The sequence below is a fragment of the Coregonus lavaretus genome, assembly GCF_964263955.1.
Source record: "Coregonus lavaretus genome assembly, chromosome: 24".
NCBI classification, from domain to species: Eukaryota; Metazoa; Chordata; class Actinopteri; order Salmoniformes; family Salmonidae; genus Coregonus; species Coregonus lavaretus.
This window is the reverse complement of record NC_140011.1, coordinates 33,612,749-33,636,621: the sequence shown is the minus strand read 5'-3', so window position 1 is coordinate 33,636,621 and position 23,873 is coordinate 33,612,749. Positions and strand designations below refer to the sequence as shown.

The 23,873-nt window shown below is 44.0% G+C and overlaps 2 protein-coding genes and 2 long non-coding RNA genes across 6 annotated transcripts in view; 2 read left to right on the top strand and 2 right to left on the bottom strand.

Moving 5' to 3' along the window:
- The window catches only part of LOC311100188, a 73,209-nt gene extending 66,371 nt beyond the window's left edge, over window positions 1-6,838 (top strand). The window contains exon 3 of one of the 2 annotated variants that reach the window (XR_014609800.1): window positions 6,759-6,838. This is a non-coding gene — a long non-coding RNA (uncharacterized lncRNA). Of the gene's footprint in view, window positions 1-2,772; window positions 2,851-6,758 lie in introns of those variants that run through there. The other variant, XR_014609801.1, reaches the window with a different exon arrangement.
- Window positions 813-15,920, bottom strand: LOC311100172 (ribosomal protein S6 kinase alpha-4-like). Its single transcript, XM_084140975.1, has 18 exons — window positions 13,321-15,920; window positions 12,614-12,685; window positions 12,354-12,421; window positions 12,091-12,241; window positions 11,792-11,907; window positions 11,487-11,594; window positions 11,138-11,218; window positions 10,903-11,006; window positions 10,392-10,542; window positions 10,107-10,268; window positions 9,864-9,989; window positions 9,216-9,349; window positions 8,836-8,929; window positions 6,776-6,946; window positions 6,146-6,337; window positions 5,883-6,051; window positions 5,324-5,487; window positions 813-2,993 (listed from the first exon to the last, which is right to left on the bottom strand). The coding sequence occupies exons 1-18, from the start codon at window positions 13,412-13,414 to the stop codon at window positions 2,769-2,771; spliced, it is 2,382 nt and encodes a 793-aa protein (XP_083997101.1). The 5' UTR covers window positions 13,415-15,920; the 3' UTR covers window positions 813-2,768.
- LOC311100190 lies at window positions 6,855-16,730 on the top strand. 2 transcript variants are annotated; one of them, XR_014609805.1, is made up of 4 exons: window positions 6,855-6,934; window positions 10,941-11,016; window positions 16,362-16,461; window positions 16,643-16,730. It is a non-coding gene; the product is annotated as an uncharacterized lncRNA (long non-coding RNA). The 2 variants fall into 2 exon arrangements; XR_014609806.1 differs by lacking the exon at window positions 6,855-6,934 and having other exon boundaries at window positions 10,926-11,016.
- On the bottom strand, window positions 16,020-19,575 carry LOC311100187 (RDS/peripherin-like protein xRDS35). The gene is made up of 4 exons (XM_084140993.1): window positions 18,628-19,575; window positions 17,074-17,504; window positions 16,646-16,892; window positions 16,020-16,454 (listed from the first exon to the last, which is right to left on the bottom strand). Exons 1-4 carry the CDS (start codon window positions 18,775-18,777, stop codon window positions 16,263-16,265), a joined length of 1,020 nt encoding a protein of 339 aa, XP_083997119.1. The 5' UTR covers window positions 18,778-19,575; the 3' UTR covers window positions 16,020-16,262.
- Between the last annotated feature and the right edge of the window lie 4,298 nt (window positions 19,576-23,873).

Below are 23,873 nucleotides of genomic sequence, written 5' to 3'. Positions count from 1 at the left end.
TCAGTATAGAACATGCTGGTGATGGAATGTTTCCTCCTCGGGTTATATGGTGCACAGAAGTCATGTTTCGGTACCGGTACTTAATAATGGAAGGAGTTTTTGGAAATAAATAATTCAATTTGATGGCAGAGAATAGAGCCATGAAATCAACCTTGACGCATTGACACGGGTAGAACTACACTTCTCTACTGTTTTAATTGTTTAAAAGCTTGGTGGAGGAATGTAAGACAAAGTCAATGTGTGGTGTTTTCAGGGCTCTCGGGTCTGCCAAAGCAATTTGCGTGGATTTGTGTGAAAGGGCTGGGTGTATCTGCTCACGTATACATTTTATCCATCCCAATGTGTGTGCGTGCTCTCTCACCAAAGGCAGGCTCAGGCCTTGGGTCACTTCCAAGACCGCAGGAATGGTTTTGATTTACAGTTTCCTCCATATCCATCTGTGTCACGCTCAATATATCACAATTTCCTATTCAAATGATCCACTCAAGGATCGTTTTGATTAATGGCACAATGATAATCACATTATAGCCATGTTATCTATTGGTTTTAATTGGCTCATTGTGCCTGTTGGCCTGCTACTGGTAAGCACCCTACTGTCCCCTGCTGGTAACATTAACACTAAAGTCAATTTCTGTCAACTGTCAATGTCACAACTGATACTGTACTGTATGTAACAAATATTTCCTGGATGCTTAAAACTCATTCCAAGACAAAGTTGAATTTTAAAAAACTAATATTGGTCATTATCTCTAAAGCAAAACGACTCATGGCAAATTGATGTAGGAGACTAAGAACAGAAGAAAATGAGTAAATATTGAGTAAAACCGTATTCATTTTTCTCCAGATTTAAGTGTTGGACACAAAACAAAGCATTACAAGTTATTGTGACATAGTGAATCTCAATATCATGATATGCTTTGAAGAACATGTCATATCTTTTGGCAAAAAGGACAATAATACATGGCATGGGCAGTAGCTCATTAAAAATAGTATCTCAAATTCATAACATTAAAAAGACAATATCAACAGCCAAATGAAAATACAAACAATAGCATAGAACAAAAGCACAGTTCCCGACACAAAATAATGTTTATAAGAAATAACGAATAAAAATTCAATTTACTACAGTAACTTGCAATAATGCTTTATCTGGAAACCAATAAGAACAAGAGCACATCCAAAACCCAGAACCAATCAAGCTGCGCACACACGCAAACCAATCAACATGCATACAGTACATACACTCAAACAAACCAAAGGTAAATCAGTCTGAAAACCATTACCACAGCATTATAAAAACACATCAAAACCCATGAAATGTAATAAATACTCAAATAAGCACTGTGTTTAAAGCTGAAATGTGTATCACTGATTAAATGACTACATTTGTGCGATATCCAGGTACAAATCAAATCAACAGTCAATATATTTGGGTAAAAAAGTGATTGGTAAATGATCAGTGTAACTGACATTCAATGATCAAATACCTAAATGTCTCCAAAACCACTAACTTCTTTAATCAGGGTGAAAATTCTTACTCACAGTAAAAAATTATTAATATTTTGATTTGTCCCTTTAAGAAATATACCGAAAAGTTGCTCTGGTCATAATAACTCAACACCATGAGCTTATCTGTGTATGAGGCTATAATATAAAATCAGAATGTTTATCATAACCCAGTGTTTTATTTCCCCGCCTTTTCTGATTTACTCAGAATCATGATGGTTGTTAATGAAGCACACATATACACATACAGGACAATGGATGCCGTTATTTGATTCTCAGGTGAACTTCAGTGAACCAGCTAAGTGTACACAAATAGAGAGACCAATGTCAATAGCACGCTGAAATCTCAAGCCAAAAGGAATGATACTAAGGTTCCTGTAAATTGGCAGTATGGGACAAGAACCACTGGGTCACGAAGACTGCGTCCCATGGACTGGGATCATCACGCAGGGTCAAAGTTCACTTGAACAGCTGTCCGCAGTAATAATAATATATGTTATTTTATATAGTACAGTAGCACCATTTTTTCTCAATCTCAACCACACCATTAGATACAGTGAGAGACTTCCAACAGACTCCCAACCACTGCCTCTGTTTGCCATGCGATGAGTGCTGTGTATCTATCTACAAGTGCTCCGGTGTAGAGGTCATGACCTCCCTATGTATATGGCTTGTGCTCATTATGGCTCCTCATTTCCCTTTACCCCTCCCTCCCTTCCTTCCTTCCTGCCTCCCTGTATATATACTGAGAATATGCTAACATCAGGATAATCTCCAACTGCACGCTCATCATCGTCACCCTGCTAAGGCGACTGAAACCGTCATTAGTATGACCTTAAAGCCAACAGTATAGCCTCTAGACCTGAGTTATGAAAACACTGGTCTAAAGCTTATTTCCATTCAAGAAATTACATGTTAGTTAATTTCTTGAGAAAATGAATGAGATGGTACAAGCTACTGCAGTGTACTGCAGATGGTATAAATACATGAAGATAAAGTCATTGCATCATTACGATAACGCAAAATGCCATTCAGCATCGTCTTTCAAAGAAAACAGGGAGGTGAACCCTTAAATATTTAACTAGTCTCTTAGTTGGTTCATAAATAAGCTCTTAGACTTAGAATTTTGAGATTCTAGATGACTTTGGAATTCAAATCAAGTCATCTCTGATCTTTCAGAGACTATCCCAATCTGTCATAGTTGAATTAATGTGCTTCCTTCTCCTAACTCTATTCCTCCCACTCTTCCCCCTCCTCCCCTTCTAGCGCTTTTCTAGCTTCGGGGGCAGTGTTTGGTGTGGTGGCTGTGCTTTTGAGTTTGTTGCAGCGGCAGAGGCAGCTGAGGAAGATGAGGAAGAGGATGAGCAAGAGGAGCTCCGTCGAGTCTCCACACCTGTACTTGTCATCTTGAGCTTGCGTCGCTTTGCAAGGGGGGCGTTGTCGACACTCTTCAGAAAGAAGCCCTCCCTCTTCCCCTTGTTGAACGCCTAATGGAGAGAGGATGTACATACAATATTATAAACTGGGTGGTTCGAGCCCTGAATGCTGATTGGCTGACAGCCGTGGTATATCAGACCGTATACCACGGGTACAACAAAACATTTATTTATACTGCTCTAATTATGTTGGTAACCAGTTTATAATAGCAATATGGCACCTCTGGAGTTTCTGGTATATGGCCAATATACCACGGCTAAGGGCTGTGTCCAGTCACTCCACGTTGCATTGTGCCTAAGAACAGCCCATGGCCGTGGTATATTGGCCATATACCACACCTCCTCTGGCCTTATTGCTTAAATATAACCTACCTATTCTATTACATTGCACATACACCTCCGTTATATTTCTCTATTGTCATTATATTGCACATACCCTTTATTATATTCCTTTATTATAGTGTTTTTTTTTTATATTGTGTTCTCTATTTGTTTTACTACTACATTTGACTTAATTTTTGATTGAATACTTTTTTATACAGTGGGGAAAAAAAGTATTTAGTCAGCCACCAATTGTGCAAGTTCTCCCACTTAAAAAGATGAGAGAGGCCTGTAATTTTCATCATAGGTACACGTCAACTATGACAGACAAAATGAGATTTTTTTCTCTCCAGAAAATCACATTGTAGGATTTTTTATGAATTTATTTGCAAATTATGGTGGAAAATAAGTATTTGGTCACCTACAAACAAGCAAGATTTCTGGCTCTCACAGACCTGTAACTTATTCTTTAAGAGGCTCCTCTGTCCTCCACTCGTTACCTGTATTAATGGCACCTGTTTGAACTTGTTATCAGTATAAAAGACACCTGTCCACAACCTCAAACAGTCACACTCCAAACTCCACTATGGCCAAGACCAAAGAGCTGTCAAAGGACACCAGAAACAAAATTGTAGACCTGCACCAGGCTGGGAAGACTGAATCTGCAATAGGTAAGCAGCTTGGTTTGAAGAAATCAACTGTTGGAGCAATTATTAGGAAATGGAAGACATACAAGACCACTGATAATCTCCCTCGATCTGGGGCTCCACGCAAGATCTCACCCCAGGGGGTCAAAATGATCACAAGAACGGTGAGCAAAAATCCCAGAACCACACGGGGGGACCTAGTGAATGACCTGCAGAGAGCTGGGACCAAAGTAACAAAGCCTACCATCAGTAACACACTACGCCGCCAGGGACTCAAATCCTGCAGCGCCAGACGTGTCCCCCTGCTTAAGCCAGTACATGTCCAGGCCCGTCTGAAGTTTGCTAGAGTGCATTTGGATGATCCAGAAGAGGATTGGGAGAATGTCAGATGAAACCAAAATATAACTTTTTGGTAAAAACTCAACTCGTCGTGTTTGGAGGACAAAGAATGCTGAGTTGCATCCAAAGAACACCATACCTACTGTGAAGCATGGGGGTGGAAACATCATGCTTTGGGGCTGTTTTTCTGCAAAGGGACCAGGACGACTGATCCGTGTAAAGGAAAGAATGAATGGGGCCATGTATCGTGAGATTTTGAGTGAAAACCTCCTTCCATCAGCAAGGGCATTGAAGATGAAACGTGGCTGGGTCTTTCAGCATGACAATGATCCCAAACACACCGCCCGGGCAACGAAGGAGTGGCTTCGTAAGAAGCATTTCAAGGTCCTGGAGTGGCCTAGCCAGTCTCCAGATCTCAACCCCATAGAAAATCTTTGGAGGGAGTTGAAAGTCTGTGTTGCCCAGCGACAGCCCCAAAACATCACTGCTCTAGAGGAGATCTGCATGGAGGAATGGGCCAAAATACCAGCAACAGTGTGTGAAAACCTTGTGAAGACTTACAGAAAACGTTTGACCTGTGTCATTGCCAACAAAGGGTATTTAACAAAGTATTGAGAAACTTTTGTTATTGACCAAATACTTATTTTCCACCATAATTTGCAAATAAATTCATAAAAAATCCTACAATGTGATTTTCTGGATTTTGTTTTCTCATTTTGTCTGTCATAGTTGACGTGTACCTATGATGAAAATTACAGGCCTCTCTCATCTTTTTAAGTGGGAGAACTTGCACAATTGGTGGCTGACTAAATACTTTTTTTCCCCCACTGTAGATGTTCCACTGTTGGAGAGGAGAGCTTGAGAGCGAGTAAGTAAGCATTTCATTGTAATGCGTACAATACGCTTTACTCTGCATTTGACAAATAAACTTTGATTTGATTGGGAGAGTAGAAAAAGACAATAAAAAATATATAATAAAAAAAGAACACAAGGAATGCAATCTATTGGTTATAGAAACGTATACTTTTTTCCCACTGGACTTGAAAAGAAATATGAGGTTAAGACTTCCATTACCTTGTAGGTGGCGTTGACATAGGAGCGGACGATGGGGCCGCTGGACTCGAGCACATCTGGGGTGCAGAGGGGGGTGGAGGATAGGATGGCCCCACCCTGCAGCCAGCTGTTCTCTCTCAGAGCAGACAACTTGAGACGCCTCTCTGGATCCACTGTCAGCAGCCCTGAACACAAACAGGGAGGAGGGAGGTTTAGAAGAGTTAGGGTGGAAAGGAGGAAGGGTTAGAAGAGTTAGGGAGGAAAGGAGGGAGGTTTAGAAGAGTTAGGGAGGAAAGGAGGGAGGTTTAGAAGAGTTAGGGAGGAAAGGAGGGAGGTTTAGAAGAGTTAGGGAGGAGAGGAAGGGAAAGCCAAAATGAAAAATATGAGAGGTTGGGCGGGGAGGGGGGTTGCAGAGCGAGGGGAAAGAAAGGGGCAGAGAAAGCATGACAGAAAGGAGGAAAGTGAGCGAGGGTAGGGACAGATAAAGGGGGGAATGTTTAAAAGATCGAGTGAATGGAAAATGAATAATTGCATCATGTCAATGAGTGAATAAGGATACTGTAAGGGATGCAGAACATACCTTTCACAAGCTCTTTAGCCTCCTCTGACACACCCTTCCAGGCTTCTCCGGTCAATGAGAAGTCTCCCTCTTTAATTTTATGCATGATGTCAGCAGCATAAGATGAGGTCATCCCTGCCCGCTGCTGCTGCTTACTCTGGAAGGGCACCTGTCCTGACAGCATGGTGTACTGCCGGACGGATGGACACACACAGTCATTAATAACATCATAATAATTTGTTTTACTAATGACACATTACCGAGTCAGTTAGGAGTGTAAGTACCAGGATGACCCCAAGGCTCCAGAGGTCACAGGCCTGGTCGTAGCCGGTGCTGTGGAAGAGCTCAGGAGCAGCGTACTGCAGTGTGAAGCAGGGAGTCTGCAGGGGGGCGCTGCCCGCAGGGCACAGCCGCGCAAAACCAAAATCTATCACCTTCAGCACCGAGTCCTCCCCCTCGTCTGCAAACAGAACATTCTGAAAAAGAGAAAAGAAAAGAGAGAGCGAGAGAGAGGAGAGAGAGAGACAGAGAGACAGAGAGAGAGTCAGAGAGAGAGAGAGAGAGAGAGAGAGAGAGAGAGACAGAGAGAGAGAGAGAGAAAGTGAGTGGGCCGTGCAGGAACAACACAGTCAACAGAAGGTTACAGTCACTGGCTGATGTAATGGAGCAACAAATGTCAATTTATTTTAGCCTGAACCAACAAAATAAAATCATAAACCTGATAGGCCATGCTTAGTGGTTTTTACAGCATTGCTAAAGACTTTGATCTCATCATACTCACTGGCTGCAGGCTTTGGTTGGTGCAGAGTACTATTGAAGCAATCTCAATGTGTTACTTTTTCCTGGCCATACATTGCTATAGAATATATTTAGACTCCCTCTCTCTCTCTCTGTCAGTGTGTCTGTTGGCCCACCTCTGGTTTGAGGTCTCTGTGCACCACTCCAGCCTCGTGCATGAAGCCGACAGCTGACACCAGGCTCCTGAGCAGCTGACTGGCCTCTGATTCCCCAAACAGTTTCTTCCTCTTGATCCTCTCCAGCAGCTCCCCCCCACGCAGCAGCTCCATCACCAGGTATGTATGGAACTGATAGAGGGGAGGGGGAGGGAGAGAGAGGGAGGGAGGATAGGGCAAGAGTGGGGTGGGGAGGGAGGGAGGATGGGGAAAGAGTGGGGTGGGGAGGGAGGGAGGGAGGATGGGGAAAGAGTGGGGTGGGGAGGGGAGGGAGGATGGGGAAAGAGTGGGGTGGGGAGGGGAGGGAGGATGGGGAAAGAGTGGGGTGGGGAGGGAGGGAGGGAGGGAGGATGGGGAAAGAGTGGGGTGGGGAGGGAGGGAGGGAGGATGGAAGGGAGGATGGGGAAAGAGTGGGGTGGGGAGGGGAGGGAGGATGGGGAAAGAGTGGGGTGGGGAGGGGAGGGAGGATGGGGAAAGAGTGGGGTGGGGAGGGGAGGGAGGATGGGGAAAGAGCGGGGTGGGGAGGGAGGGAGGATGGGGAAAGAGCGGGGTGGGGAGGGAGGATGGGGAAAGAGCGGGGTGGGGAGGGAGGATGGGGAAAGAGCGGGGTGGGGAGGGAGGATGGGGAAAGAGCGGGGTGGGGAGGGAGGATGGGGAAAGAGTGGGGTGGGGAGGGAGGGAGGATGGGAAAGAGCGGGGTGGGGAGAGAGGGAGGATGGGAAAGAAAGGGGTGGGGAGGGAGGGAGGATGGGAAAGAGCGGGGTGGGGTGGGGAGGGAGGGAGGGAGGATGGGGAAAGAGCGGGGTGGGGAGGGAAGGAGGATGGGGAAAGAGCGGGGTGGGGAGGGAGGATGGGAAAAGAGCGGGGTGGGGAGGGAGGATGGGGAAAGAGCGGGGTGGGGAGGGAGGGAGGATGGGGAAAGAGCGGGGTGGGGAGGGAGGGAGGATGGGGAAAGAGCGGGGTGGGGAGGGAGGGAGGATGGGGAAAGAGCGGGGTGGGGAGGGAGGGAGGATGGGGAAAGAGCGGGGTGGGGAAAGAGTGGGGTGGGGAGGGAAGGAGGATGGGGAAAGAGCGGGGTGGGGAGGGAGGGAGGATGGGGAAAGAGCGGGGTGGGGAGGGAGGGAGGATGGGGAAAGAGCGGGGTGGGGAGGGAGGGAGGATGGGGAAAGAGAGGGGTGGGGAGGGAGGATGGGGAAAGAGCGGGGTGAGGGGGAGAGAGAAAATAATGAGGTTGTATGATGAGAAAATAGTTTATTGCTGCATGATTGATTAAGTTCCCCAATAAATTCCCCAAATGTCTAACATTATTGTGATTCAAGACCTGACACCTTGCAAGTAAACACAGGAGAAGAGAAAGAACGTGCCTGTAGTTGTCAGTGCTTGAACGTGCTTGCCTGTAGTTGTCAGTGCTTGAACGTGCTTGCCTGTAGTTGTCAGTGCTTGAACGTGCGTGCCTGTAGTTGTCAGTGCTTGAACGTGCTTGCCTATAGTTGTCAGTGCTTGAACGTGCGTGCCTGTCGTTGTCAGTGCTTGAACGTGCTTGCCTATAGTTGTCAGTGCTTGAACGTGCTTGCCTGTAGTTGTCAGTGCTTGAACGTGCGTGCCTGTCGTTGTCAGTGCTTGAACGTGCTTGCCTATAGTTGTCAGTGCTTGAACGTGCGTGCCTGTAGTTGTCAGTGCTTGAACGTGCGTGCCTGTCGTTGTCAGTGCTTGAACGTGCTTGCCTGTAGTTGTCAGTGCTTGAACATGCTTGCCTGTAGTTGTCAGTGCTTGAACGTGCGTGCCTGTCGTTGTCAGTGCTTGAATGTGCTTGCCTATAGTTGTCAGTGCTTGAACGTGCTTGCCTGTAGTTGTCAGTGCTTGAACGTGCGTGCCTGTAGTTGTCAGTGCTTGAACGTGCTTGCCTGTAGTTGTCAGTGCTTGAACGTGCTTGCCTGTAGTTGTCAGTGCTTGAACGTGCGTGCCTGTAGTTGTCAGTGCTTGAACGTGCGTGCCTGTGCATTTCTATCATCATTGTGTACCTGATCAGTGTAGACCTCGTGTAGTTTGACAATGTTGGGGTGAGCCTCACACTGCCTGAGGGCAGCAATCTCCCTCTGAGTGTTCACTTCCATTCTAACAAGCAAGAGAGAGAGAGAGGGTTCAAAGGCATTCATACATTAAAGGTCAACAACACAAAGCACCTCAGTGCGCCAAACAGCCTATGAAACAGCTATGGTAATGCATTGGCTCTACCCCCTTAAAAAATATATAATAATAAAAAATAAAATAAAAAATGCCTTGGAATAGATATTAAAACACAGCAGCGTGAAGTGTGTAATTCATCATGCAGGTGTAGCAATGACACATTGCATTAGTGCGTGACAGAGTCTCAGCCAGCACCACGCCTCGGCTGACTCACCTGCGGCTGATGATCTTGACGGCGTACTCATGGCCGCTCTGGCGGTGTCGACACTTCCTGCACACAGAGAAGCTTCCCTCGCCCAGGGGCGCCCCCTGCAGGCACAGCTCATACAGCTGGAAGAACGTAGAGTCCTGCAGAGGACAAAAGAGGGAAGTCAAATACAACTGCACAGGAAACCGCAGAATGTGTCCAAATCTTACCCTTGTTCAATCTTTAAATTATTGCCTGGATGGATATTTACTAAAGCAGCTCAGATTGAGCTCAGGCCAACCAGCAAGACCTGACGTAATACATTCACCTAACAACTATCCTACAGCCATGTGAAGACTAGTTCCATATCTCTAACATAGCACTGTCTTTCCTACAGCCATATCAGGACTAGTTCCGTATCTCTATCATAGCACTGTCTTTCCTACAGCCATATCAGGACTAGTTCCATATCTCTATCATAGCACTGTCTTTCCTACAGCCATATCAGGACTGGTTCCATATCTCTAACATAGCACTGTCTTTCCTACAGCCATGTCAGGGCTAGTTCCATATCTCTATCATAGCACTGTCTTTCCTACATCCATGTCAGGACTAGTTCCGTATCTCTATCATAGCACTATCTTTCCTACAGCCATGTCAGGACTAGATCCATACCGCTAACATAGCACTGCGACGGACAGTGGCTGAGCCCGGCCGCTCTGCTCCCATCTGGCCCTCCATGAAGTCCCCCATCACCACGTTCTTGTTGAACAGAATGGAGGGAGCAACGAAAGAGTAGCCCTGAAATGGAAGAGAAGAGTCTTATATGTGGAGGGACTATCAAAAGGTTTCTTTCTGTGCCAATGTAGGCACAGAGTATGTATTTAGCGTATTGCAGAGGGTAGGGTGTAAGGGTACCTGGAACAGTCGATCTGTGCTTGGTGGGGTGCTGGCTGGAGAGTAGAGAGGATTCATACCAGTGAACTCCTCAGCAAAGTTCCCTGTATCCAGCTCACTCCGGATCTCTGGTTTGAACGGGCTGACTACCTTCTTCTCAGCCAGGTCTGACCAACTGAGACCCTATGAATATAGAGCAATGGGAGGAGAATGGTGAAAGGAGAGTGTGTGTGCGCGCGTTGGGAGAGAGAGAGGGAGTGAGATGGGCCTAGAGACAGAGCGAGAGGCAGGAGGGAAGACGAGCACCTTGAAGAAGGCATGACTCTTGATGTCGTCGGCCCCTCGTGGCCCAGAGCCCAGTCTCTTGTGGGGGTCTTTGACCAACAGCTTCCTCAACAGGTCCTGAGCCACGGCGCCGATCATAGAGGGGAACGGCGGCTCGCAATGTAAGATGCGCCTGAAAGGAGGGCAGGAGGGGCAGACCGAAAAATGTAAAGAGTGAATAACAATCACTGTATACACTGTGTAAACACAGCCCTAATTATAAGCCAACCATTATGGCCATAAAGAACACGATTGCAAAGCAACACATTAACATATTTTCTAATTAAGCTTCAGGCTTTGTTTCACAAAGGACGAAGCACAACTAATTTCTTTGTTATTGTACTCAGACAGCAAGATAAAAGAGAGGTTGAAAGGAGCCACCTTTACAATCGATGTCATTATTTTGATAAGTTGCAGAGGGCCACAGACAATGATGACAGAGTGGGATGGAACCAGTGTGTGTGAGGAGGGGTGGATGGCACACAGCACTCACTTGGACACCTCACTCTGGGAGTTCCTCTCCCCCTCCAGGGTGAATGGTGACGCCCCAGTCAGCAACTCAAACATCAGGATCCCCAGACTCCACCAATCTACTGACTGGAGAAAGGTAGGATGACAAAATAAAAGAAAGATGACTATTTGTGTTCTACAGTAATTGATGGCTAATGAAACACTGTAGCTCACAGCACCTCCAAAGTTCTCTCCCTGAGTGATGGGTTAACTCTTACCTTTCCATGACCAGACTTCCCCCTGATGATCTCTGGAGCCATGTACTCTATGGTGCCACAAAATGAATACGTCCTTTCCTTCTGTAGTGAGGAAAATAAACGTCTCAGTCTGTAGTAACCTAACGTAGCAGGCGTAAAAGAAAACGTCTGAGCGGAGTTCCCACATCCGGTTTTCAGCGGAAAAGGAAGCTAGGTTGAATTAGTTGTATCCCTAAAAATCGGATGTTGGCAACTCCGCTAAGACTAGTCTGTAGTGACAAAAATATATGCATGCATGGATACATACATGCACAGATTGCGTCCACACAAATAGAGGCATCAATGAAAAAGGGTTTCTTTTTTTACGCACCTCCTCCTCCAGGAACTCTTTGCTGAGCCCAAAATCTGTCAGCACTAAATGTCCCTCGCTGTCCAAGAGGATGTTCTCTAACTTGATGTCCCGGTACACGATGCCCAGCTGTACGAGTCACACCGAGCAGGAAGTTACATACACAGGATAACATACGATTAACAGAGAGGATAGAATCTAGCCTACACATAATAATAATAATAATAATAATAATAATAATAATAATGTAAGACTAACATGTAGGAAGTAAATAGAATGGAATACCTGCAAGGTAATGTAAAGGACAGAAATGCTTAACAACATACCTTGTGGAGGTGCTCCAGGGCCAAGATAATCTCCCCGATGTAAATCCGCACCTCTTCCTCAGAGAAGTGATCCCGCTGGTACAAGTGTGTGAACATCTCCCCTCCGCTCACATAGTCTATACACACGTGCACAGATACAGACAGATACATATAAGACTTGAATAGACAAACACAAACCACACACATACACAGGCATATAGACAGAAACATACAGTATACACACAGAGGGACACACTTTCAGCACTTCAAGGTCATAGGCGGAGAGTTCCATGTATGGGTCTGTTTGACCCCGCGCTCACCCAGGATGAGATGGAGCTTGGTCTGTGTCTGGAAGGCGTAGTGCAGGGTGACCAGGAACGGGGACTGGCGGATGTGCTCCAGCACCTGTCTCTCTGTGCGCGTGTGCTCTGCAGTCTTTGCCTTCTGAACAATGGCTGCTTTCTTCAGCACCTGAGACATTATCATCAACAGTCAGTCAACCCGCCCATACATTCTCCCTACATCTGACAATGTCAATGCTTGGGTCGTCTTTGGTCCAATGTCACAGATGATACAGACTCACCTTCATCGCATACAGCTTCCCTTCATCATGACCACTGTTCTTTCTGACCAGAAACACTTTCCCATAGGCTAGACAGAGACACACAGGACAGATTGGAAAATGTTGCATCACATTTGATTGTAGCCCCTACCACCCACCCAGGAGCCTCCACTACATTTAGAATGTTCCACAAAAAATTGACAATAAAATTAAGTTATCCAGGTCTCCAATAACACCATGACCCTATGCTATGAACCCCAGATCGGTGCAGTGAGACTCACCTCCTGTGCCCAAGACTTTGAGAAGCTCAAAGTTCTCCATGCCCACTCTCTCAGTATGGCCTGTGAGGTTTGCTGGCATCGGGGAGAGAGTACAGTATAAGTGCTTGCACGCACACAACACACGCTCATGCACACACACACTGAGGAAACATCTGAGCACTGTAAACTGTGATTATTTTGTGACACCACAACAAACATGATTGATGGTCTGCTTGCATTCATCCATTGCTGTGGTCCCAGGTGTCGGTCATAGAACTAGAATGAATAGAACGGGCTTGGAACCTCTAACCCTGGCAATTTGACTGGTAAACTCATTGGTACACTCGCAATGGCTGCCTGGTATTGTGATGCAATAATTCCCATGGTAATGTATAATGTTCATTCAAATGATATTAACAGATGTGGTTCATGCAATGGAATGTATTTTTTGTAACATCAGTAGAACTGAATCAACAAATCACAGCACATATTGATGGGTACACTTCCTGCTTTTACTTCCTGCTTTTACTTCCTGCTTTGCTCCTCTGGGTACACTCGCAATGTCCGCCCATTATGTCATCATTGACTTGAATTGGGGAAGCCTGTTCTATCATTCATTAAAATACTGAGGGGCAACATTTACCCAAAGTGTATAGCATCTTTAAATCCTTTGGCAGATTCAAATAATAAATTATGAAACAGTACAGTTTACTTTGATGGTTACTTACCATTGGTGATCTCATGTTTGACAGTGCAGGCTTTCCTCCGGATCCCAGTATCGGAGTCCTCGCTACTACTACTATCCGAGCTGTATCCAGACATTTCAAATGTTTATGTGGCTACTCTTCAAAATAAATAAACCGATTTTCTTGTGTTTTCTATAATAACCTCAGACGCATCAGAAAAAGTTTAGCCTTAATGTAATAATTAATTTGAGAGCCGTTGCATGCATTGTAAACATGGTTTTGTTGTTTTATTTTCTAAACAATATCATTGGTACACTTAATCCCCTATACATTCTGCTGTTCCGCCTAATCTAAAGGCGCACATTGATTTTCACAACACGCCGGCCAATAATAATCGTCCGAATCAGGAATCACAAAGCAAGGCTTGACTAGTACTAAAACGCAAATACTAGCTAACACTGTACTAATATTCAAACAAAATCGTAAATATGTAGCTAGCTAGATAACTGTGTCCACCATAGGAGGATGTTATTTCCTACCACAACAGACTAACTGCTGCTGATCTCTCTAGCACGGACTTGGTTACAATATAGCGCCGAACTGACCAGACAGCTTTTAGCTGGCTACATAGTAGCGAGTGGCCTATCTCTTGCTAGCTAGCTACGTTTTGCAACAATATTTTTGACCAAATGAAATTAGCAACTAGCTAGCTACTCATTTGTAGCTATGCTAGCCGGTTAGAGACAATTACAACTAGTTAGCTAACCTTCAGTAATACCACGAAACTATGTAAAACCTCGGTAACTTCACAACCTAACTGTTAACGTTAGGTAATTACAAAGCTAGCTATCCCGGACAGAGCTAGCTAACGTTAGCTAGCTTGCTGACTATCGGTTAATTTTAATTTAATAGCAAGCGTACTGTTAATAGATAGCATGTTGCGAATAGTTATTTTATGCTATTTCGTCCGGATAGGATGTGACACACGCTGAAGATATACCCCTTTTGAAGTTATTTGACAACAATGATTGTAAAAGTAGGTTAGCTGGCTAGTTGATGTTATTGCTGGAGTAGTCCATAGTACGGAAGCCGCAATGTCAGAGCTTTAGGAACTTTTTGGAGAGAGACCTGTTGGTTAAACCGCTTAGAAGTGGGCTGCTACAGCCTACAGGTAATACTTTCAGCTCTACTAACTACTGGAAATTGTGCTGATAATAATGAGAATAGCTAGCTAAGTTATTTGACTGTGGTGATGATGATGGGGATGACGGTGATGGGGATGATGATGATTATTGTTATGATATTGATTAATTATCAGCTATCATAATCATTCAGTAATATTATCTAGTAGGCCTACACATAATTATTCCCAGTTGTTTAATCTTATTCCATATAATGCTCCTTGTATTTCTGGCTTGCATAATAAACCACCAGTTATTTAATATTACTCCATATAATGTTCCTTGGTTGTATTTCTGGTTTGCATAATAAACCACCAGTTGTTTAATCTTATTCCATATAATGTTCCTTGGTTGTATTGCTGGTTTGATTAATAAACCACGTCTGTATGTATCTCTTCTCCACTGCATGGCCCTTCTGCACGATGACTGCTGGGGCAGCAGTTGGAGTATTATCCCCGGGATTAGCAGAGTTGTGAAAGGTGTCAGGACAGAGGACAAAGACATAGCCCTACTCACAGCTTTCATTGCATTACTGACATCAATCATCATCTTCATAATCCTATTCCTCCCGCTGACTGACACTTAAGGAGCGCAGAATAACTGATTAATTTACAAACGCACCCTTAGAGAGAGGATGAAGGAAGTGAGGGTTACAGGTCGAATGAGAGAATATGAGAAAAATAAAGTGTGTGAGCAAAGTGTGGGTGGGTGGCGGGTCAAAAGGTGGAAATGGTAGTTAAAGGGAAGCTGGTCAAAACAAAGACACAGACAAAATGACAGAACTCCACAAATTAATTAAAAACTTTAACCTTTAATAATTCTCTGACATAATAATTCTGTAATAAAGTGCTGTGTATGTCATATTGCTGAGGGTTACTTAGCAGAGCATTGAATCTTTCTACAGTCAGCTTTACATTGCTGTTAGTCTTTACGCAAAATGTAAAATGGTTATATAGTGCTTTTTAAAATATTCCTAAAATGTTTTAATGTTGATTAGCGTCTTCATCAATTTCATATAATTCTATCCCTTAGTAACTGGATATATCTTTGCATTGTTAAGTGTCAACCATAATATTGTTGTGGTATTAACTGTTGAACACTGCAATGGTGAGGTGGAAATAACCGTGCCTGGCAACCCCCAGTTATAAAAGACAAAATTACAATAATGTGTTTTTTATTTCTCCTTTGGGGAGTATATGTAATTGATTAAACATCGAATAGCTTCTTTAATCATGGAGGATTTTGGAGGGGTTTGGGGTGAGGTTAATGTGTTTAATGTGTGCCTGTACTGTGTGTGTGTGTGTTTATTTGTGTGTGTTAGCGTAGCCATGGGTACCTAAGACTGGGGTGCGTTGTCCCCGGACAACTGATACAAAAATATATTTGCCCTCAAGTGACTGAAATAGATTACAACATTCATGTCACTTGTTTAGACAGAATTTCACAAACTCGGTCCTGGGAACCCCAAGGGGTGCACGTTTTTAGCACTACACAGCTGATTCAAATAATCAAAGCTTGATGATGAGTTCATTATTTGAATCAGCTGTGTAGTGCTAGGGCAAAACCAAAACGTGCACCCCTTGGGGTCCCCAGGACCGAGTTTGGCAAACACTGCATTTAGGGTTAAAACATTAAACATAGAAATACATCAGCATTAAAATGGATTGTGATGTCAAAGAAATACCAGATTAATTGATCAGTGTCTAGTTAGATTATTTATCACCCAATAAAATGCCAAGTTTGTCCCCTACAACACCCAGTCTGAAACATTTAGATTTCTCCACTTTATCTGGCGGGGGTCGCCTAAGCTTCAGCGTCCTCACTGCCCACCTGGTTCAGCTGAAGAAAAACCAGCACAGGAGTCACATACTCCATGATCGTCTCCTTCACCCCTTTCTCCAGCAGGTACCCCTCGGTCTCAATCTCAGTGTTCTCCTGCCCTGCCACCGCCTCCATGGCTGTCTGCAGGTACCGCAGACTTACCAGCACAGATGACTGGAGGGTAAGGATAGGAGAAGGGAGAGAAGGGAGAAAGGTTATACAGGAGGATGGTGGATATAATGTATCACTCAACAGCGAGCTACAAGTATATCTGACAGGAGTCCGTGGGCCTTCTGATTGCCACACAGGACATTAGCTGACTTTTAGGTGTATAGGTTGATATATACTTTATATCTTTACAGTACCTGGACCAGGAAGACGGACAGCACCGCAGCACCAATAGTGTTCATCAGGCCCATGTAGTAGTTGACCAGAGCTTCCCTGCAGCCGCGGATGTAGATGTTGAGCTCCTCGGTCTGGTGCTCATAGCTGTAGTGGGCTGAGTTGTTGGTGAGGCGGTCCTGGATGCAGGGTCTTGGGGAGCTGGGGTTGCAGCAGCTGAAAGGGACCCCGTCAAACAGGTAGCGCCCGTCCACATTGCTCTTAACACGGCTAAAGAAGAAGAGAGGGGGGAAGGGAGGTATATAGACAATTAACGGTCTACATCATGCCTTTGTATCACCTCAACTGCCTCATTTCCTATAACCTTAATGATTTATTTAAGTTATAATCTGACATGGGATTCTTCCTTTACCAAAGACTGTCAGACTGCTCCCAGTCCTCTAATACTCACTCCTTCACTTCCTTAGAGCTGAAGTCTAGGTAGCGGTTGCTGATCCACTGGACCTCGAACCAGTCCTTGAAGTCGGTGTTTCCGCAGCAACGGAACTCCATCTGCAGGCGGTCAATGGTCTGTTTCTGGAAGCAGCGGCCAGGGGTGTCTGTGTCCTTGTAGAAGCGGATGCCGTTCTTCAGACCGATCTTCAGGGAGGACTCCAGGTTCCCCTTCATTGCGTAGCTCATGATCACGGCCGTCAGCATGAGGAGGGTGAAGAGGAGGGAGACACCCCAGTAGGGTTGCATGAAGGTCTTCCAGCGGGGGAAGCGCCCGGCGTCCAACGCATCCTGGCACATACGCCCTGCGAAGTAGTTGATACCCAGAGAGGCCAGACCCACTATCATCAGGGTGTTGGGCACAGCATGGATCTCTGTGTTGTCCATTACCTGTAGGCAGAAAGACCTCATGCATAAGTGATACAGGAAACTATACAGTATAAACTGATATATTAGGCTCTCAACCCATTGATCCCATATTTAAGTAATAGTGAACATGTAGAGGTCAGTGAATAATCTCATGGTTTACAGTGGGGAACATAACTAAAGGTTATATTGTATATTGGAGGAAATCAATTAGGTTGTTTATATTTTCACTGAAATTGAACATAAGTATTTGCTGCAAAAAGGCTGTATTGAGAGTAATTTTGTTTCTGTTGATGTATTCAACAAGTGCAATAGTTGATAGTATATTATTCCAAATACTGTAATCTCAAGAGACAGATGATGAATAGGATCATAATAAAACTGTCAATCACTCAGTCACTCATCTTATCCCTATTATCAGCTTATCACTGGTATGCTCAGACCATAGACAGCTGCCCCCTGTTCATAATGTTCACACCTAACCACCTATCCAACAGATCTATAGATACCTCATCCCAATCTCACTCATAAAAGCATTATCAAAGGCTCCTGAATTCTGCATGAGATGTTATCTTCAACACTCCAATGCATTTCATTGTGTCATCTTGAAACACTCAAAAAATAAACTCTTAATTTAAGCTCCAATACACTCAAATAAGCTGTAATGAATTTCCCCCCTTTTCACCCTCATGCTTTTCGTGCAGTTTATGACCAGAAGTTTACTAGTATCACTCTTTGATTCAGTCATACTGTAGAACTTCACTGAATACAGCCCTAAACATCAGAGGAAGACCCTGAGAAAGTGAAGCTTATGGATAAGTCATATGTATTGTATTGGAAACACCCCAGTGGCGTTGTACGCTCTTAGAAAAAAGGGTTCCAAAAGGGTTCTTCGGCTGTCCCCATAGGAGAAACCCTTTTTGGATCCAGGTAGAACCCTTTCTGGTTCCAGGTAGAACTATTTTGGGTTTCATGTGGAACCCTCTGGGGAAAGGGTTCTACATAGAACCTAATAGGCTTCTACCTGGAACCAAAAATGGTTTTCAAAGGGTTTTCCTATGGGGACAGCCGAATAACCCTTTTAGGTTCTAGATAGCACCTTTTTTTCTAAGAGTGTACAGTGTAAAGCTGTACGTGTTTAGCCTACCTCTGCCCTCCTGCGGAGCTCGGTCTTGAGGAAGCAGCCCAGGGTGAAGGTGAACGCTCCGGCCAGTGTGGCCATCCAGGAGAGCAGCCACAGACACTGGGCCAGCTTCACCCTCTTCTCGAAAGGGAACTTCATCTTCATCAGCACCATGGTGGTGGTGGGAGCCCACGGAGGCTCCGAGGGTCACTGGGAGAAATAAATGAGGAATGTGGTGATGAAGGGATGATGAGTTGGATCAGAGGGGAAGGAGGAGAGTGCAGTGACTGACTGCTGGAATGATCTGAGAGAGGCGACCTGGAAAGGGTCGGTAAGGTCAAAGGTGAAGAAGAGTAAGTCTGGAAAAACTTGAAGTGCAACAGGTAGAATTCAGAATTTGAGATGGAGTTAACTGATTCCGATGAGTGTTTCTCAAAGGAGAGACGGTAAAATGATTATTGTAGGAGAAAGATGGGTTTGTAATCCAAAAGCAAATAAGGAATAATCCGACCAAAATGGTGGGAAGAAATAAAAGCCACAAAATACTGAACGTTGTATCTTAATTGGTATCTCCTGGATTTGTTAGTGGCGGTGTGTCAAAGTTCACCTACTTGATCCCCCCAAAAAGTGATGAAAGAAAGTGAAGGTGCCCCTTCAGTCCTGTTTTAGCACCTGTGTGCCCATGCTTAGGTAGCTGAGACACAATAGATTTGGACAATGTTGGACGTCTGGAGAGTCTTAGCACTAATCTCGCACCTGTCCTATTAAACAGGCCTTTCCAATTGGAATCCAGGCCACTGTCTGGTCAGCAAAGCTAACCTCCTTTGAACCAGCGGTGGAGACATGGATGAGCTCTGACTAACCAAATTGAAAATGACGGGGCGATAGATATAAGCATGGGCACTGATACGTCTGCCACTCTATAACCTGTAACCTCTCTGAAATGTTAGCATGAAGCTAATAACAACTTTTTTTTAAATAATGTGTATTGGCTTGCTCTCAAGCACTGTGGTCAACATTTATTGGTGATTGATATCAATTTTGATTACATTGATATAGTCAAATAAATATCTGAAGACCCTAAATCCATATGTTTTACTAACACATCTGGTTATCAGGAATATACTGTAAAGCCTGAAAAGGATGCAGGTAAGCACTAGTGAAAATGATGTACAAGGATATACTGTATCAGGTTACTCTTCTTTAATGGAATTGAGAGAGGGAAGAAAGAGAGAGAGAGAGAGAGAGAGAGAGAGAAAGTGAGGATAATCCTGTCTAAAGCTCCTGTAACAGCCTCAGCAGGATGAGTTTAAACTCTAACATGGAAAACCATTTACAGCCTAAAAACCTAAGATAGATAGAGGACATGGACTTCTCTGTTTCCTCAGTGGTTTTGTGACAGTAACACCCATTTTAAACTGCCATGATGTGGCTTGCTCTTGACAACCCAGAATTAATCTACTTTTAGTCATTCATGTGACACACACTATGTGTTGTCACTAGTTACCACAGCCACAACAATGGCTAAACCCTGCCTATTTCTACCATTTCCCTTCTTAATATCTGATTTTAAACCTAACCTTAACCACACAGCTAACCTTATGACTATCCCTAACCTTAACCACACAGCTAACCTTATGCCTATCCCTAACCTTAAATTAAGACCAAAAAGCAAATTTTTGTTTTCATGAATTTTTACAATATAGCCAATCTTCACTTTGTGGCTGTGGTAACTAGTGACGACCATAAAGAAGGTGGACTGACATGACCTTATGAAAGTACATCAGTGTTAATAAAACCTTAAGGACAAGCCAACCCCTAAGTTAAGATAGCAAGCGTAAAAAGTCCCCAGACCCGTCGCCAGACCTCAGTCTTAAGGGGGGCATATGAAATGCATGGGAGGGCAGTGCACAATTATTATTAGCCTACAGTACGTATATGTACTCCTGAGTGGCGCAGTGGTCTAAGGCACTGCATCGCAGTGCTAACTGTGCCACTAGAGATCCTGGTTCGAATCCAGGCTCTGTCGCCGCCGACCGCGACCGGGAGACTCATGGGCGGCGCACAATTGGCCCAGCGTCGTCCAGGGTAGGGGAGGGAATGGCCGGCAGGGATGTAGCTCAGTTGATAGAGCATGGTGTTTGCAACGCCAGGGTTGTGGGTTCGATTCCCACGGGGGGCCATTATAAAAAAAATATGTATTCACTAACTGTAAGTTGCTCTGGATAAGAGCGTCTACAAAATGTAAATGTATATTTAATAAAAAATTCCCTCAAGGGGGGGCACAAGCATTTTTGGGGGCGGGCCCGGCCCTCTATGGCCCGCCCATAGCGACGGGTGTGGGAGTCCCCACATCCGTTTTTCAGGGGAAATGGAAGTTAGGTTGAAAATACTGTATCCCTGGAAACCGGAAACATCCGCTTAATTTCCGACCCCACTAAAGTGGCATGAAAAATGGGTAAAAAATACATTTACTCATATCTCAGTAAAACTGCTGCAAGCAGAGAAACCATAAATCAAAGAGAGGCTCTCCTTTGTGATAACTGACTGACTGACTCTCCTCCCCCTCAATATAACGCTGTCACCTTCGAACATATTCAACTGAATCAATTATGCTAGATGTTTTATGTAATTATTTGATGTTAATAAATGAGAAAATTATAGATGACTATATTTATTGAGAACATTCAGACACATTTATAGTACACAACACGAGGATAAAAATACAGACAGTAGCAGCTGTACAGCGCTAAGCCATATCACACATGGTTTATTCTAATTAAGTTCAACCTAGGGAATTAGAACAAGGTGAAATATGGTGATAGCAACCGCCATTTCTAAATAATAAATATGTAATATATGCTGTAAATAGTGGAAATCTATCTATCACTGGTCCTGTAATACACCATGGAGGATAGAGGTATGGATTGGAGGGGGAAGCAGCAGAGGGCATTGTGGCATAGTCATCACAACACACTGTGCTTTCCTCACATTTTGACATGTGACACAGTGACTATGATTTTGGTTGAAAATAGAGATATATGTCACCAACATATGCTAGGTTGAAGATAACAATATTTATTTTATAGTATTTTTTCCACCTTGCCTATATGCTTCTTCCAATCCATCCAACTATCTTTACTATGGTCACCAGGGGGATATCCCTACAGAACAAAACAAATGTCATGTGGCATAATAACATTGCTTATACTGTATCATACATACAGTTGAAGTCGGAAGTTTACATACACCATAGCCAAATACATTTAAACTCAGTTTTTCACAATTCCTGAAATGTAATCCTAGTAAAAATGCCCCTGTCTTAGGTCAGTTATGATCACCACTTTATTTTAAGTATGTGAAATGCCAGAATAATAGTAGAGATAATTATTTATTTCAGCTTTTATTTATTTCATCATATTCCCAGTGGGTCAGAAGTTTACATACACTTAATTAGTATTTGGTAGCATTGCCTTTAAATTGTTTAACTTGGGTCAAACGTTTTGGGTAGCCTTCCACAAGCTTCCCACAATAAGTTGGGTGAATTTTGGCCCATTCCCCCTGACAGAGCTGGTGTAACTGAGTCAGGTTTGTAGGCCTCCTTGCTCGCACACGCCTTTTCAGTCCTGCCCACACATTTTCTATAGGGTTGAGGTCAGGGCTTTGTGATGGCCACTCCAATACCTTGACTTTGTTGTCCTTAAGCCATTTTGCCACAACTTTGGAAGTATGCTTGGGGTCATTGTCCATTTGGAAGACCCAAATGGACAATGACCCCATGTCTTGAGATGTTGCTTCAAAATATCCACGTAATTTTCCTTCCTCATGATGCCATCTATTTTGTGAACTGCACCAGTCCCTCCTGCAGCAAAGCACCCCCACAGCATGGTGCTGCCGCCCCCGTGCTTCACGGTTGGGATGGTGTTCTTCGGCTTGCAAGCACCCCCTTTTTCCTCCAAACATAACGATGGTCATTATGGCCAAACAGTTCTATTTTTGTTTCATCAGACCAGAGGACATTTCTCAAAAAAGTACAATCTTTGTCCCCATGTGCAGTTGCAAACCGTAGTCTGGCTTTTTTATGGCGGTTTTGGAGCAGTGGCTTCTTCCTTGCTGAGCGGCCTTTCAGGTTATGTCGATATAGGACTCGTTTTACTGTGGATATAGATACTTTTGTACCCGTTTCCTCCAGCATCTTCACAAGGTCCTTTGCTGTTGTTCTGGGATTGATTTGCACTTTTCACACCAAAGTACGTTTATCTCTAGGAGACAGAACGTGTCTCCTTCCTGAGCGGTATGACGGCTGCATGGTCCCATGGTGTTTATACTTGCATACTATTGTTTGTACAGATGAACGTGGTACCTTCAGGCATTTGGAAATTGCTCCCAAGGATGAACCAGACTTGTGGAGGTCTACAATTTATTTTCTGAGGTCTTGGCTGATTTCTTTTGATTTTCCCATGATGTCAAGCAAAGAGGCACTGATTTTGAAGGTAGGCCTTGAAATACATCCACAGGTACACCTCCAATTGACTCAAATGATGTCAATTAGCCTATCAGAAGCTTCTAAAGCCATGACATCATTTTCTGGAATTTTCCAAGCTGTTTAAAGGCACAGTCAACTTAGTGTATGTAAACTTCTGACCCACTGGAATTGTGATACAGTGAATTATAAGTGAAATAATCTGTATGTAAACAATTGTTGGACAAATTACTTGTGTCATGCTCAAAGTAGATGTCCTAACCGACATGCCAAAACTATAGTTTGTTAACAAGACATTTGTGGAGTGGTTGAAAAATGAGTTTTAATGACTCCAACCTAAGTGTATGTAAACTTCCGACTTCAACTGTGTCTCACTGGACTGTTGCATGCCTCTGGTGACCACAATAAGAAATGGTGATTCAGTTTTACATTATGTCATGTGGCTTTTGCCAACATATCAACATGGAGACATAAACATCAATATTATAAGATAAAACGTAGTTTGCATGTACATAAACATACATATAAGATAAAACATAGTTTGCATGCAAGAAGAATAAATATGTTTATTTGTTTCCCCCATGGATTCTTAACTATTACTTTAGGGAGGAGACCTTTATACATTCTAGCAGTTGGAACCATACACACCAGACCACATCGATCCATCCCCAATTCATAAAAATGCATCCAACGTTTCTGTTTTCATTTTATCTCCATTAACTCAAACCTGTCTTAAGAAAGCTTGTTTCTGACCCACCGTGAATGTCCAACGGATACTATTTATACG

Coding starts and splice junctions, on each gene's coding strand:
- LOC311100172 (XM_084140975.1), bottom strand. CDS start 13,414: ATGTCTGGATACAGCTCGGATAGTAGTAGTAGCGAGGACTCCGATACT. Junction 9,990..10,106: donor GCACAGATCGACTGTTCCAG/GTACCCTTACAC, acceptor CTTCCATTTCAG/GGCTACTCTTTCGTTGCTCC. Junction 2,994..5,323: donor ATGTCAACGCCACCTACAAG/GTAATGGAAGTC, acceptor TCTCTCCATTAG/GCGTTCAACAAGGGGAAGAG.
- LOC311100187 (XM_084140993.1), bottom strand. CDS start 18,777: ATGGTGCTGATGAAGATGAAGTTCCCTTTCGAGAAGAGGGTGAAGCTG. Junction 16,893..17,073: donor AGCTCTAAGGAAGTGAAGGA/GTGAGTATTAGA, acceptor CTTCTTCTTTAG/CCGTGTTAAGAGCAATGTGG. Junction 16,455..16,645: donor TGTCCGTCTTCCTGGTCCAG/GTACTGTAAAGA, acceptor CTTACCCTCCAG/TCATCTGTGCTGGTAAGTCT.